This window comes from Gracilinanus agilis, chromosome 2 (assembly GCF_016433145.1).
Source record: "Gracilinanus agilis isolate LMUSP501 chromosome 2, AgileGrace, whole genome shotgun sequence".
In the NCBI taxonomy this organism is placed as follows: domain Eukaryota; kingdom Metazoa; phylum Chordata; class Mammalia; order Didelphimorphia; family Didelphidae; genus Gracilinanus; species Gracilinanus agilis.
Window position 1 is genome coordinate 395,267,915 of NC_058131.1, and position 17,208 is coordinate 395,285,122.

Consider the following 17,208-nt stretch of genomic DNA (forward strand, 5'->3'; position numbering starts at 1 on the left):
ATGAAGGGCATAAAGTAATTTTCAAATCTTCACTTGACTTGCTTTGAATATCACAGTCACTCACTATTTAACACAGGATAGAACAAGGTGAAGAAAGATGTAGAGGAATCCCTATCTATTCACTGACTACATTTATTTTTCTTAACTTGGGATAAATTTACAGAGAAGTTTTAAAATTCCAAATAAACCCTGCTGATGAAAATCAACCTCTTCAATTCCAGTTGAAATAGGGGGAATGTAGATCTACTATAATGCACCACATTTTTCTTTCTGTACAAACTTGTCTCTCCTTAGTTCTAAATTTACAATGCTATGAAACTTCAGAAAAGTGAGTAAAATAGTTATATTGTAACAAGACAATATAAAGCAGCTAAACCTCCTTAATTTTGGGCTTTTAACACTATGATTTCCAAAATCTGCATAAGATATCAGTGGAAAAGTATGCTTAAATAGTGAAAAAGAATCTCCAATCATATGGTAAGAATCGTTGATGCTTATAAGCATAGCTTACTATTTTTCATTTGAAAAAGTCTTGCTATTAGGCCTCTACCATAAAAAAAAAAAAAAGACAACAGGCTAAAAACAAGCCTGGAAAAAAGTATATCACCAAATGGTGCACCTAAGAATTGATTTTGAGGCGAGAATCTAAAAATATGCTAAGTATAGCTCTTTTAAAGGCAAGAACAACACAAAGATTCTCTACAGATAACTCAAAGGCCAGTTATCAAGATTTTAATATTAGACTATCAGAAACATAATTTAAATAGATAAGACTACTTTTAATTGAAATCTCATTATCTCTTTAAACAAAACAAAGCCTTGCAGTTTAATGTAAAAATACTGAAAGGAGGCCAGGTATTTGAAAATGAGATTAACTTGCTCATAGTCAGCATAGAGGAAAATCTCAAACTAAACAGTTCTTAAGATATTTGAGTTCAAATAACAATTTTGGCAACTACTACTAATCTTCTTTCAATATAATTTGAACTATAGACAGTATGAATAAGCACAGACAAATTGCATCCACTTTGGGTTATTTTCCTACTATTGTTTTTTCCTAAACATGATTTAGATAAAATGCCATTGTCTTCAGAGAATTGGCTTGGCTCCACTATTAAAAGCATTCAGACAGTTAATAACATTAACTCTTCAGGTGAATGAGTATCTTTGTGTCAAAGAATGCTACATCCCATGCAAGACAAAATTTCAAGGGGAGGAAACAATCTGTTGATGATTAGAGGGTATGTCAAGATTGTACACATCATTTTCCTGACACATCAAGATTTAACATTTAAGAAATCAAATATAATATTTTGCAAGATTAGAAGAAATTTCTGAGAAACTAACAGATATAGTTTCTCAAAGGCTTAAAAACAGTTGGTAACTTTCTTGTTGAAAAGTGTTCTGATGATGATCTTCCAGAAGATGACAATATAGGTAAGTGACTTCAGCTAGTCACTGGCAACTTTTTTGACATGAGAATTATTCTCCAAGAAGCTCAAAGTCTATTACTGCACAGGGCAATTTGTTAGAAAAGTTACAAGTTTGGCAGGGCTTGCCAAATAGATATTATTTCTATTACATCTTTCTCACAAAATCAGAAAATCAAGAATGTATGCACAAGTGGCCAGGCTAAAATGTAGAAGTATCATAAGCTATATTAGTGACCTCATCTCTATATATATGACTTAAAAACTGAAAAAATATAATAGAAAACTTTATTAAAACTGAAATAGGTAGATCATTTTCTGAGATATGGTATTACTGTCACTAGTGTTATGTAAAATAGACTATGAATATATCAATGACGTTTCTGATACTTATGACACAAGGCTTCTGAAGAACATAATAAAATATTCAGTGGTCATTTAATTTAAGCAATAGTACTTCAAAATTATGCCCATCTGACTGCCAACTACTATTAACACAAGCAGTTTGGAAGAAGTATAATTTTTTTTAAATGCTTGATTATTTTCCTTTTGAAGAAAGGTGATACATTCCTGCAGCCTGAATTAGGTATTAAGGGTCTTTCTTCAAGGAAAGGAATAATTTTTTTTGTTTTTTAAATTATCCGAAGGTGGATCATATAGGTAATTGTAAAGATTCAGACTAACAATAATAATAGCTAACATTTACATAGCACCTATTATTTGCCAGGCACTGTGCTAAGCACTTTACAAATATTATCTCATTTGACTACCTGAAAGGTATTCAGAAACACAAGTGCTAAATTAAACTCAGTAGCTGGGTAGTATGAAAGGAGAATGGCTTCAGAGCAGGATTCTTAAGAATTTTCCCCCTATAGAACAGAAAAATCTTATGTTACCCAAGTTTATGACAAATTCTACAAAAACTCTAAGCTTTGATTTTCTCCATAGGTTTGGAAAAAATGGGAGAAAGGAGGAGAATCTCATAAAAAAAATGTAAATTAGAAATAGAGCTGCAAGAAATTTTTATCACGAGAATTTATAATATTCCCATTCTGTCTATTCACATCTCCTTTAAAATATCAATATTTGGTGATTACAAAATGTTCAGCTTTTAACCTACTACTACTGCCCTTCAAAAATACTCCCTTGAGAAACAAAGTAAGATTGTCTTCTTACAGACCTTGGCTGAAATATCATTCACTTTCTTTTTTTAAACCTTATGTTCTGTCTTTAGTAACAAGTCTAGGACAGAAGGGCAAGTGCTAGACAATAGAGGTTAAGTGACTTGCCCAAGGTCACAAAGCTAGGACATGTCTGAGGCAAGATTTGAACCCAGGTCCTCTTGACTGTAGCCCCAGCACTTTATCCACTGCGCCCATAGCTACTCCTTCCATCATCCACTTTCTAAACACTTTCACAACAGTGCATTAGAGAACATATAAATTTATGACATTGAAAGGAGTATAATAGTTACAGTTTTTTAAAAAAGACTATATAAAATAGTTAAAACTATATAATGTTTAGTTCTCTAAAGAATGATAGTTTTCTAAAAAATAATTAATTTCAAGTTAAACTGCAAATGAATTCTCTTTGAAATAGACTTGTGTTTTTTATAGTCACAATTCCAAAGACATAAAGAAAGAATTAAAAAATAATCACAGTAGCAAATTCAACACATATCACAAAATTATATAAATGAAACTCTGAAAAGAACCAACTAAACTATGGATACAGAGGTGAAGATGAGCCTGGATAAACTCTTGCTTAAAATGTATCACTAGGTTTCAGTACATTATTTTTTGATTTATGGAAAAAACAATTCATCTATACTGCGCACTCAGCACTGTGCTAGTAACTGAGAAGCAGAAAGTATAAATTATAATTCGTATCCCAAAGGATCTAGCTATCTGTTTGGGAAAGCAAGATCTGAATCTGTTAAATAGAGAACAGCATAATATAGAATTAAGTATATAAATGTGTGATGCAGGTTTTTAATTCTGTATGAGTGCAGAAGGGAGGAAAAACAATGAGGTTCTCACAAGATGTAATTTGGGCTTCATCTTGAAGGACAGAGAAGATTTAGATAGGCAGAGGGGATAGGTGAAAAGAAAACCAAGCTTGGGGCAATGCCATGAAGCAAAAAAAAAAAAAAAAAAAAAAAAAAATCCTCAAGAATAAATAAGTATTTTCCTGAAATACTGAGGAGACTAACCTAATTAACATGATGGTACTTGTTTGGTTAAAGGTTTGATCTCATTATGGAAGAAGTATAAAACTAAAAAAATTCTTTTAGATTTGAATTGGACCCAGGAGTTAATATCTGAACAAGAGGACCATTACAAGTTTCTGAGCAGGGGAATAACAAGGTGAAATGACTTTCAGAAAATTCCTATGGTAGTATTTGGTATGCATTAGAGGAAGGAAGCCTACAGTCATTAAGGCTAGCTAAAAGATATTGCAATAATCCAAGTGTGAGGTGATGTGGGTCTTAACTGCAGTAGTACAGAAAATAAAGAGAGCGAGAAGAATCAGACAACTACAAAGTTTTGATTCTCAGTAGCTGGGAGAAATGATACCATTCATGGAAATAAGAGTCATAAACTAGTTTAGAGAAAAGCAACAAAACTGATTTGGGGTATGCTCAATTTGAGAAAACAGAAAAGACATATTTATGGAAATATTTCAATAAGGTAAAAAAACTTTATGACATGCCAAGTTATATAAGGGATGATGTATCCTCAAACTAACCAGCTAGTCTTCTGAAATGATCATTTCCTCTATCTCACTTATGTTCTACTTAATCATAATTGACATATATTTTGCCATCTATGTTGGTGCTTTTATGTTTCTGAAAACAGCAATATAAAAAAATACCTTAGAAAAAAATTCAAATACTCATACACCAAAAATGAAAAGAAAGAAAATGTATTAATTTTATGGTTAAACATAAATGTAAAAATAAATTGTAGGCTAAGAATTCCATCTAATATTGACACTACACAACTTTAGTTTAGCATGCAATTTAGACAAATTTAAATTATGACTGTCACTTCCAGAGCTGTTTAAGGACATACTAAGGTAATCTATTGGGAGCTGAGGCAGAAAAGGATTCTGTTAGACAGAGGCTACTTCAATGAAGTTCCTTCAGAGAATGCTATTTAATTAAATCAGAAGGATTTCTTTGCAACAGGAAATATTTCATGTCTAGCATAAGAAATGCAGAAAGCCATACAAAATCAAAGCATAATATGATTATACAAAGTAACCAGAGGGTACAATTTTAAAAAAATATTTTGGAAAGACAAACCTGTTTACTGAAGTTAAAATTAAGCATAGTAGTAACAAAAAGTAATGCTGATTTGGAAACATTTGGCTTGTATACCTCTACATGCCATAGGTTAAAAGATATTTGCTTACGTTCTGATACTGTATAAAGGAGATTCTGGGGTAAAGGAGGAGGTAGTCTTGCTCCCACTGGTGCAAGATTGGGCACTGCACTTGTTCCAGGCTGGTCACGGTTATTTATCAAATTTGACTGTGTTATAGGTGGTCCTATAAAAGACACCACAAAATATAGATGCACAGTAGTTTCAGAATATCAAAAACTATTCAGCATACAACACTAATTTGTATTAGTGAAATTCCTGTTTCAGAGACTTACCTTTAAACACCACATTTTGAATGGACTCCATGTATATTATATATGCGTATACACTAAAGCCTGCTCTTTCCATACTCAATTAAAAATGGCAATCTTTATAAAATTTAAATTATAAACCAGATATATTCCTACTTCTCTCCCCCCTCCCATCCCATTAGGATTAAATTTTTTATTGTCAAATTTCTATTTTCAAAAAAAAAATCTCTTTATCAGGAAAGCATACCTGTTGAGAGCTAGAAACTCACAATTACAATATAAAACAGTAGCAATAAAGCTCTGCCCAACAACTAAATCAAAATTTCTCTCCAAACTTAACTATGAAAGATTCCAAAATTACAAATTTTTAGCACCAACTTTAAGTGTGCTCAAAAAGTAACTGTCTTAGTTTAAATTAATTCAATTGCATCAAATTAAATAACTTAGAACTTTTTAACCATTAATTTTTTTTTAAACCCTTACCTTCCGTCTTGGAGTCAATACCGTGTATTGGCTCCAAGGCAGAAGAGTGGTAAGGGTAGGCAATGGGGGTCAAGTGACTTGCCCAGGGTCACACAGCTGGGAAGTGTCTGAGACCAGATTTGAACCTAGGACCTCCCATCTCTAGGCCTGGCTCTCATCCACTGAGCTACCCAGCTGCCCCGTTAACCATTAATTTTTAAATGCTTTAAGACATTAAAATATTTTCAATTTTAAAGTCAATTATAGTTATACATTTGATGTCAGGACAATTTGTTGTTAAAACTTTAACTCAATTACACTGGAAACACTACAAATAGTGGCTATGCAATGAGGGAATGAGGGAGAAAAGGGAAATGATCTAATTATGGGGATGTAAGCAATTTCAATTCTATGGAAATTTTCTTTTTCAAATTGGTTTTTAAATAGCTTAATTCTAGTGAAATTGAGTAAATGTAACTAGACTCTCATGAAGAAAACTTTTTTTTTAAGAAAGTTTGAAAATAGAAAACAGAAATAAAGAAACTCACTTGGTACTGGAAGCACAACTGAAGGTGGAGGCTGACCATGTCCCTGTGGAACTGGAAGTCTCATATTGTGGCCAGGTCCTGGTCCTGGTCCTGGTCCTGGTCCTGGTCCAGGGCCTGGCCCTGGCCCTGGCCCTGGCATTGGAGGCATTAAGATACCAGGTGGTGGTGGAGGAGGAAGTCCAGGAGGTGGAGGTGGGAAAGGGATCATGCTTGGTAAAGCAACTTCATCAACTACTAAAGGATCATTCCCATGATCAAATTGACAAAGGTCACCAAGTACACAAAATCCTCTTTCTAAAAAAAAGGAGAGAATTACATTATCGGTTATTTTTAATCCATAATATACTTTTCAAGTAAGTAAATTAACATTTGAATCACATAGGTCCCTGCTCCAAAGGGCACAAAGTTTTACTAATTACTATGATATTCTTAAGTTAAAGGGCAAGGTGGAATTCTTTATTTTGAATATTCAGAAATTAACACATTTATCCATTTGTCAACTGCCAAAGATTATATATAAAACAACAGAATCTGAGGTAGATTATCAAATCCTTGACTAGAAGTTCAATATGAATGATCCTAATAAAAGTTGGGAGATATTTCAATAAAACAATTAGCAATCAAGTTATAGGAGAAACAGAGAAAAAAAGGAGAAACTTGAACTGGCTACCTTATTTCCAATAACTTTTTATTATACTAATGTGTAATGTGTTGATTCCCATTCCCATTAAACTCTAAAACTTGATGTCTAGGTAAAACTACTCTGAGTAGAAATTCAAGAAAAAAATTATAAAAGAAAAAAAAAAAAAACAGAGTGCTTTAAACTCCCAGTACTAAAATAGAACACAGAAAATCCCCCACTCTGGGGTAAAATGTATTCTATAATGTATAACGGGAAGGAGTTGATTATCTCTTCTGGATCTTATAATCTTTGGCAGTTTACAAATATAATGGAGAGGGATTTTAGATAAAGAAACAAAAAAGGCCTGTGAGAAGAGTTTCCAACAAGCTTAATTATATAATGTTTTTAAAGTCATGCCAAAATAATTAAATGCAATAAGTAATCAAGAATCTGTTTTAAAAAAAAGGCTTTTGTTACTTTCCAAGCAAAACAAACACTGGAGTATAATTAGAAGTTATATAATTGGGGCAACATTTGCTTTATATTTGCTTTGCTTATATACACAAAGAGGCAATTTTACCGTCATAATCTCTGCATCGCCTCTTTGGTGGTGGGTTTCTACCAAAAGAATTGGAAGAGCTATGATTGTTATAGTAATTAGACCAGCTCTCAGTTGTGTTCTCAGGGTGGTGAGCAGGTGCAATCACGGTAACAGTGCTGGGAATAGACTGAGCCCCACAGGAATACTGGTCAGAAGAGTTAGTAGGTGGTGCAGACGCTGGCACATAAGAACTATCCAAATCATTCCTTTCACTCTTGAACTTTGATCTTTCCCTGTGTTCTGCTTTAGAGAAAAAACAACAAAAAAACAAATCCATCAGTGATACACTTGACAGTGAATGTCATTCAACTCTGTTTAATAGTAGCAAAAAAAAAAATGGCATTGCAATCCATCAATTCTACCATATTTCAAACTACCTTCATTATTAACTTTTCCCTAAAAATCAATCAAATAAAATTAGCAAGAACTGGTTATATTATTGATTATATCTTGACAAATAAATACTTTTCCTTTACAGAGATCAAATATGAGATCAACATCAATGTGCCTCATTTTTTAAAAGTCAATTGTAGACTAAGTTAAGTAACAAATTTTATAATAGGTATTTACAGAATTGAAATTCCAGAAAACTAATGATTCACTCAGTTGTCTGTGATAGTTATTCTTTTTAAAAATGTTAACTATATAGTCATATGGCAATCAAATACATAAAAGGTTAGTACTCTTACTCCTCTCCTAATCCTTCAAAAGAGGAAAGCATATATAAACCAAGACATTTATACCACTACCTTTGTATAAAATAATGTAGTCTAGATCTATACCAGAATATATGTAATGAAGAAAATTTCATTTGGGTTAAATTCCCTTAAAACTATGGAATGCCACAGAGCAGATCTATAATTGCTCTTACCCCATGTCAACAATATTTATTTCTGAGAAAATTCTAGCTTCATATTGTGCAATCATAGTAAAAATGCATCTAATTTTTACATTCTTTATGACAAAAAGAATAATCAGAGAATTATTATTAGGTAAAAAATATAATTCACTTACCAACATTTCTATTTGGATCTCGGTCTTTGCTTCTTCCCCTACTTCGGCTCCGACTACGACTCAATCCTCTGCTTTTACTACGGCTTTTACTCCTGCCTCTTCTCCAGTCATACTTATCACGGTACAATTCATTTCTCTCATAGTACCTGTCATATTCCCTCCACTTGCCATCTTCTCTTTTTTTCTCACGTGTCCTATAATATAAAGATATATAAGCCATATATTGGCCACAGAAACCAAGTCTATAAACAAGTCTAAATTATGAACTACTCTCCTTGTATCAAAATTCATAACTTCTGGACTCTTCTAGAAGGAGCTTTTAGACCACCTCCTAGTTCTACCAATCCATTATAGAAAGGTGGGAAAACAAGGAAAAACACCACTACTTTAATCTTCCTGGGTGGGGAGAAAGAATAAGGTGAGATGAATCCAAAATATCAGGAGGGGTGAGGAAAACCGACAGATATGGGAAGAAGGGCAAAACAGAGTAAGAAAATGAAGAATAGAAACTATACATTTTCCCTATAGAGCCAATGATTTTCAGTTAAAAATTATTTGGTGAAGAAAACTAATAATACCTAATAATAAAGAAAGCTATGATTAATTCTAATCATTGGCTTCCCAAAACAAATGGAACATTTCACTGTACTCTCAAAGGAGACTAACTGCTCCACCTCTGGGGCCTTGGGGTAAACATGCAATGGTAGTTACTAGCAAAAGGAACAGAAAGCAAAAATGGCAGAGGCAGCAAAAACAGCGAAGAAAGAGGAGATTGTTTTTTTCTTTTTGAGGAGCATTAAAGAATGAAGTCAAATTTTATGTTCAAATTTTTAAGATCTTCAGAAGACAGTGCAGGAGGCGGATGGGGTAGGGAGACCATTATCAATGTTTCCTTAATAAGAGAAATACAAACCTTCGCTCACTAGACTCTGAACGGGTTTTTTGGGGACTGGGATATTTCTTTTTTCTGACCTCTCGTTCTTCCTCTGCTGACTCATGAAATATCTATATTGAAATATATACATTAGAAACACGAACACATTAATTGAACAAATTTCTAATGACAAATCACCACAAAAAATAGGCACCAGAGTAAAGCAAAAATATTCTTACAGAAATATTTGTATAGAGGGTATATTACTTTTTTAAATGGGCATTCTAGATGAATTTTAGAACAATCATATAGAATAAGAGTAGACAATGAATTCTATAAATTGAAATGCCACAAACTACTAGTAACCCAACATTTTATTTTATTTCTGCCACAATTTAGTATCTTTTCCTCTACCCAAAAACTAAATGAAGAATTGGTGCAACACAATATCCAATTTAGGAATTAATAATTATTTGGGGGTTTTCAATTTTTAAATCTTATTTTTCCAATTACATATAAAAACAATTTTTAGGATTCCTTTCATATAATTTTGCGTTCCAATTTCTCTTCCTGTCTTCCTCTCCTCTACCTCCTTGGGAACATACTTCCATATTAGGCATGAATAATGATTTTCCATTACATTGAAACAAACTATGTTGACAGAAAGAAAATTTTGTTACTCTCCATTTTCGGGCAAATAAAGCATTTCTAAAGGATGTGGAAGAGAGAGGTTCTCATCATAAATGAACAAATTTTTTTATTTTTTTTTCTCCAGAAAGGAAGTCATATGGAACAAATGACTAAGTAATTTTATCATTTAATGACTAGGACTAAGTACTATTACATGTAAATTCTGCAAACTTGGTACTAAAACTTAAAATAAGAAGTTTATTTAAAATCTTAGAGCAGTGGTACAACATTGTTGCTGTTCCCCAATAAGAAGCTGTCCATCTTAATATTATACATAGTATACTATGGTATAATACAGTATGTAACAATATAACATATTATACTTTAACATTTATAAATGTATGCATGAACCATCTTTTCTAGAAGGATCAAAGAAATTCCTTGACCGCCTTCTTCCTGAAGATGATTCTCTCTCCAAGCTGTTCCAAGTTATGTTTTAGCTAAGATTCTGTTTAACAAATGATAATATTAAAAATTATATATTTCAAAGATTATCTGGAAGGTTTTGCCTGTGTTTATAAACTCATTCTGACCACAGTGAAAACATGGCTCATGATAAGCTGATTATAAAGCAGAACAGCGTTATGCTCAATTTTCAAAAGCTAGACAAAATGTGCTGCCATCAAAGATCATCACAATGCGTTTAGGTATAGAATTGTTTTTCTAGTATTAGAATGAACTATACTGGTCAATTCAGCCTCTCATCTAGTTCCCCTTATGACTGATATGAGGACAAATGACATCACTAGTGAAGTCAGCAACCAGGAAATAAAAGCTAGAAGCCAGATTTAACCTTCTCAGTAAAAAAGTATCAATTAAAGGATTTTTGTGTGCTCCAGTTGAAATAAGACTGTTATATGTGACCTATCATTTAGGTATATTATTACTATGAGTTAAAATTACTTATAAAATCTTTGAGACAAATTGAAACACTATAAAGCCTGCTTTGGTGACATTATTAGGAGCTACCATTATCTTTCTACAAAATTGTAATTCTGAAAAATAAAAGCAAAGTAGGTATTTTTTTTAGAACCTTTACCTTCTGTCTTAGAATTGATGCTAAGTATCAGTTCCAAGGCCAAAGAGAGGTAAGGGATAGGCAGATGAAGTTAAATGATTTGCCTAGGGTCACACAGCTAGGACAGTAGGTACACTTCTTAATGATTAAGCTTTTAAAATTCAAGGTGAACATATTTTTCTTATATTTGAATCTACTCTTTAATGATTAAACTATTTACTTTCAACTATTAAGAGCAGAGGGAATATAGTATAAGAAATAATAAACAATTTAAAAGATTTAAACCTAGGGCATTAAAATTAGGTACTCTGAAGTACCTGGGGCAAAAAGTGTACATTTTTTTCATTTGAAGAAATATTTAAGATTTCTCTTTAAAGAGATTATACACATAGGTAGATGGCACTGAGAAGAAAAGACAGCAAGATAAATGTATCATTTGACCATAACTAAATATAGTTGCAAAAAAAAAAAAAAATGGCACACCAAGTAAAATTAAACTGGGTATCCAGAAGGAATAAAATTCAAGAGAAAGAAAGGAAAGAGGAAGGAAATTTTATCTGTACATAAATAAATGGCTACAAAAATGTACTCTATTCTAATTCCTTTTTCTGCTAGACCAAAAGGGCAGCATCTATGACCTTATTTCTGCATCTCTACACTGTAAAAAACTATTAACACGATTCTATATTTGTACTTTAAAGAGATTCATAGTTGAAAAGAAAAACAAATTATTTTTCTCTTAGTATTTAGAATTTACTATAAATTTTAAGAACTATATTTTGAGGGCTCACTAGATATCTTACTTCAAGACCTTGATGGTTCAGTAGACTGAGAACCAGGCCTGGAAGGGAGAGGACATGGATTCAAATCTGACCTCAAATACTTCCTAGCTGTGTGACTAGGGGCAAATCACTTAACCCCATTGGTCTAGCTCTTGCCCTTCTGTCTTGGGATAGTTAAGACAAAAAAAGAGAGAAAAGACTAATGAAAGAAATTTTCTTATAACTTAACACAAATAAAACATTTCTCATCCCATCAACTCCACTGAACTCTATGCATTCTAGTTATTTCATTACATTCTGAATGCCATCTCTAAAATACTTGTAATTCTTTGAAGTCAAGAACTAAGAGACCACCCGAAGTTTCTGGCATGATTAGACAATTCCAAAAGGATAATAGCTTACAAGTAGGAAGGAGTCATGTCACACATCAAGAAAGATCCCTCTCCCCAATTCTGACAATAGCAAATAAACAGCAACTTTTTATTACCTCCTCTCTGACTTCCTCTTTTTCCTGAACTGTAGGTTTTGGCTCTGGTTTGGCTGGTTCCAATGGAGGAAGGTAGTTCTTGGTATAGAGACTTTCAAAGAGTTTATCCACAAAACCTGAAGTTTCTAAGAAAAATATAGCACATGATTTTCAAATCAGGACCATTAAATATCAGGATAATGAAGAGAATATCTGTTTCTTTAAAAGACTGAGCAGCTTTAAAAATCTAAACTAGAAGAGATTCTCTAAATCTCTTTAAGATTAAAAGGGGGAGGGGACAGCTGGGTAGCCCAGTGGATTGAGAACCAGGCCTAGAGACAGGAGGTCCTAGGTTCAAATCTGGCCTCAGACACTTCCCAGCTGTGTGACCCTGGACAAGTCACTTGACCCCCATTGCCTATCTCTTACCACTCTTCTGCCTTGGAGTCAATACACAATATTGACTCCAAGACAGAAGGTAAGGGTTTTTAAGGGAAAAAAAAAAGAGAGAGAGAGATTAAAAGGGGGAGGTGTGCAGCTAGGTGGCTCAGTGGCTAGAGAGCCAAGGCTCAGATATGGAGGTCCTTGATTCAAATCTTTCCTAGCTTTGTGACCCTGGACAAGTCACTTAACCCCCTCTGCCTAGCCCTTAACACTCTTCTGTCTTGGAACCAACACATAGTACTGATTCTAAGATAGAAAGTAAGGGTTAAAAATTTTTTTGAAAGAGATCTTAGGAGTCATCCGGTTAGCCTTATTCCAGCAAAGAATCTTTTCTACAGTATACTTGATAAGTATCAGGCTTCTGATTAAACACTTCTAAGAGGCAGAATGGTGCAGTGGAAAGAGTGCTGAAGTTGGAGTCAAAACAAATGGGGGAGGGGGTTTTCTGCCTCTTGTTATTTGTTCAGCCAAGGGCAAAGTTATTCAACTTCATTGGGCCTATATTTCCTCATCTCTAAAATAACAGAGGTGTGGGATTAGATTCAGGGGCTCTTAACCCTTTTCATGTCATGGATATCTTTGACAATCTGGTGAAGGCTATGGACACATTCTCAGAATAATGTTTGTAAATACATAAACTACAAAGGATTACAAAGATCAATTTCATTAAAATATAGTTGTCTTCCTATAAATATATACATATCTATATAGGTATGTATGTGAATAATATGCATTATGTAATATATGACATATATTACATTATGTTGATATATATTACATTAAGAATTCCTGGACTAAATTACTTCTAATGTCCTATCTTCTTCCGAACAGAAGAATCTGTAAATTCACTTCTACAAAGGGTCATCCATTCTATTTTCTAAAAGCTTTGTTAAAAAGTTATTTTTACCTGTGGGAAATACTAGTCAGAATTTATTGAAAAGCCTGAACTAATGAATATTTAATCAACTGATTTCTTTGGAACTCTCTATCATGCCTTTTTTCCTCAGGAAATTCATCCCTGAGAAATCTCATTGTGTTTCAAGACTGAGTCTTGGGTACTCACATCTCATCAGTACTTTCTGCTGCTCTGACTAGACTCTTCTCTCTCCACTTTTAGGTTCCCTTTTTGTGCTTTCTTCCCTATTAAACTGTAAGCTCTTTGAGGGGAGGAGCTGTCTTACTTTTCATTTATATCCCCAGAGTTTGGTACAGTGTCTGATACATGGTAGCCTATTTATGTTTATTGACTATAATGACTGTTATTTTTTCAATTAATTCTGCCTAGTAGGTCTTTCTCAAATGAAGATAAGATTTATTCCTCATTAGTATACCAAAGCCTATGATTTTATTACAATTACTATATATCATTTTATAAAATAAAAGATGCTTCAAAAATAATATATTCACTTTTAAAGTAGGCGGCAAAATATCTCTCTTGAAATATTCTTTACAATAATAATCTACTTAATAAATATTTTCAATGACAGAACAAAAACCAACTACCCATCAATTCCATTTGGACAAACTCCAAAGTAGTTAAGTCCAACTTAATGTAATTTTGTCCTTTTGTTATAGATATATATCACAGAAGTTAATATTTTAGAAAATGGAATTCACAAAATGATTACAACTATAATAAGCTGCTTTCTGATTGCTAAAGATGAACTCTTTATCATAAATATGAGGAAAACTCTTCTGTGTATCCATATAGTGTTTTTCCTACAAGATTCTACCCACAAGGACTGTACAATAACTTTGACAATTAGATTTTTGACTAATATTAGTCCACACAAATTAATATAAGCTATAATCCATTTTGTCAATATTATAGGAGAGTGTAATTAATGTACATGTAGCAAAACCTCAGGAATTATTGAAAACATTTTAGTATTACCATTTTCATATTTATTGATAACCGCAGGTCAGACAATTAGCAACACATAAGTAGTGGGAGTTCAAAAGAAAAACACTTTCAAAAATTCTACCATACAATTATTCTGCCCACAGGTCTAAAATAATAAAATTTCACTAGAGGCTGTATTTATTCATATTGTTTTAATCCTATTCAAAGAATGACTTTCCAAGTTCTATAATACAGGAGGGAATATTCTTTCATCATCCCAAGTCAGTCATCAATTCACATAATTATAACCCACCTCAAATGTTTAGCACAGGAAAAAAAAACAAACCAGGAAACCTTGCTAATAGTGTTAACATAAAACAAAAACAGAAGAAAAAAGGAATCTTTGAGAGAGAAAACAAATCAACTGGTACCTTTCAAAAATCTTTATCAATTATTCCAATTTGCTGAATAATTATGCCAACAAAATTTCTTAAACATGTTCTCCACAAAGTTTTTTAACATTTTTCATGAGTCAGTAATTCATATGGTTCATCTTTTTATATTCTACCACACAAAAATTATGATGAGAATTCATAAAAGTACATTCATGTCAGCATTTTGGAAGAATTTGATAATAAATATGTATGTGCTGCACCCACTCCTAGCCTAGTCTGGTATATGTTTCTTGAGAGGACTAAGGGATTCTCAAGAAGCCATTTGGACACAAAAGGACAATAGATTTTAAGGCAGGTGTGGCTCCTGCCTTGGGGAAAGAGGGAAACATCCCAATTAATCCCTAGATGTCCCAGAGCCCCAATCTGAAGAGGACAAAACTATTCTCAGCTCCACCTAGGCATCTGGGAGAAGCTCTCTCAAACATAGTGGCAGCCCAGCTAGGTAAAATCATCCCCTGGGGAGTTAGCTACACTCTGTTGAGATTCCCTGGCTGCTAAAAAGCATTAAGTCAATACTGTTTTGATATAGGAAGGGTAGAAAGCACAAAAGAGAAAAGTAGTTCTTTTTAAAGACAATAAAAGGATTATCACATGTGAATATATCCAATAATATCTTAAACTCCCAAATAATTTATTTTCCATTAAACCTAATTTTTCAATACCTCAGTGTTAAAGCTTAAGCTTACATGTTTCTAAAGGCTAAGTCAAAAGATTACTATAAAACAATTACCTTTTTGTAAAAAAACATCTAGTTGATCTGCACAGAAGGCTTTCAGTTCTTTCTCTGGTTTGTCCTTCTTCACCAGTGCTACAACATAGTTTGCTAAAGCTGAAGGGTCTGCATCACATCTAATTTAATTAGGAAAAAGAGACAACAAAATTATTTAAAAACAATTTTTCGTTAGGCAATGGTGTCAAGTATAAAATCACCCCTCATTTGGAAAGCCTATATTAAATGAATTTTTTTATGAAAATAATTTGTCTAAACTAGCACGCAAACATTTCATTTAAAGATTTTTTCATTGCCAATTTAAAAAAAATAATTAAGATTTCAGTTAAAATAGAAGTCAGCACTTTTCATCACCAAAAGGCCTGGCTCCCAAACCTATCAGTAATCCAACCAGGGATACCTGATAGCCTCTTGCTACAATATCTATATCCTCAATCCCAACCTTCCTTCTTGCCATTTCACCACATCTTAAGAATCGCCCTTGAAAAAAAGATAGCACATAGAACTTGTTTTTTAAAAAACTTTAAGCCAACACACTGTAGATAAACATTTAGTTAGAATTACTCTTGAGAGCTAGGAGGGCAACATGGATGATGCATGGATACCTAGGTAACTGAGCCAATAGGTAGGAGAGAGAGATAGAGAGACAGAGAGGGAGAGGCAGGAAAAGCAGGAGAGAGAGGGAGGGAAGGAGAAAGGATGGAAGGAAGAAAGAAAGGAAGGAAGGAAGGAAGGAAGGAAGGAAGGAAGGAAATGATGATCAAAAGGAAGAAATTTCTGTTTCATTTAGAAAAACTGAAGCTCCTAAGGAGGTGAGTCTGTTATAGAAAGAAATTGGGGGGGGGGGGAATAAATGGCAATTTTGCAATACCTAAGTGGTCAAAATATATGAATAAATAGTTCTCCAAAGAAGAACGGCGGCCTTTTTAAGTGTGATCCAAAAGTCACTAATAGTAAGAGAAATTAAAATACTTTGAAGTTTCACTGAACACCTATAAATTAGTAAAGACAATAAAATATTAAAGTCAGTTGTTGGAAGAGCTGTGTGGAATAATATATTGGTAGTAGAGCTCTGTATTGGCCTCAATGATTCTGGATAGCAATCTGAAATCATGCAAAAAAAGTGACTAACCCATCTGACCCAATGATCTCACTACTAGGCATATACTAGAGCTGTCAAAGATGGGAAGTCAAATATGTCTATCAAAAATTTGTAGCAGCTCTTTCTGGTATAGCTAAGAACTAGAAACAAAGTACCTACACCAACTAATGGATGAAAAATAGTAGTACACAAACGTAATGATGCAGTAATATAATGAATATGTGGAATTAAAAATGACTTGGGAAGGCTTTTATAAACATATGTAAAAAAGAAATAACTGGGATCAAAAGAACATTACTAGGGGGCAGCTGGGTAGCTCAGTGGATTGAGAGCCAGGCCTAGAGATGGGAGGTCCTAGGTTCAAATCCGGCCTCAGACACTTCCCAGCTGTGTGACCCTGGGCAAGTCACTTGACCCCCATTGCCTACCCTTACCACTCTTCCACCTATAAGTCAATACACAGAAGTTAAGGGCTTAAAATAAAAAAAAA

At 33.3% G+C, this 17,208-nt stretch overlaps 1 protein-coding gene across 1 annotated transcript in view; it reads right to left on the reverse strand.

Annotated features, from left to right (window-relative positions):
* The window catches only part of RBM27 (RNA binding motif protein 27), a 74,854-nt gene that overhangs the window by 34,031 nt on the left and 23,615 nt on the right, over nt 1-17,208 (reverse strand). The window contains exons 4-10 of the mRNA XM_044659867.1: nt 15,617-15,735; nt 12,166-12,290; nt 9,228-9,319; nt 8,315-8,508; nt 7,280-7,543; nt 6,078-6,371; nt 4,848-4,982 (exon numbers count right to left, since the gene is read on the reverse strand). Of these exons, the coding sequence (XP_044515802.1) occupies nt 4,848-4,982; nt 6,078-6,371; nt 7,280-7,543; nt 8,315-8,508; nt 9,228-9,319; nt 12,166-12,290; nt 15,617-15,735 (1,223 nt within the window). The remainder of the gene's footprint in view (nt 1-4,847; nt 4,983-6,077; nt 6,372-7,279; nt 7,544-8,314; nt 8,509-9,227; nt 9,320-12,165; nt 12,291-15,616; nt 15,736-17,208) is intronic.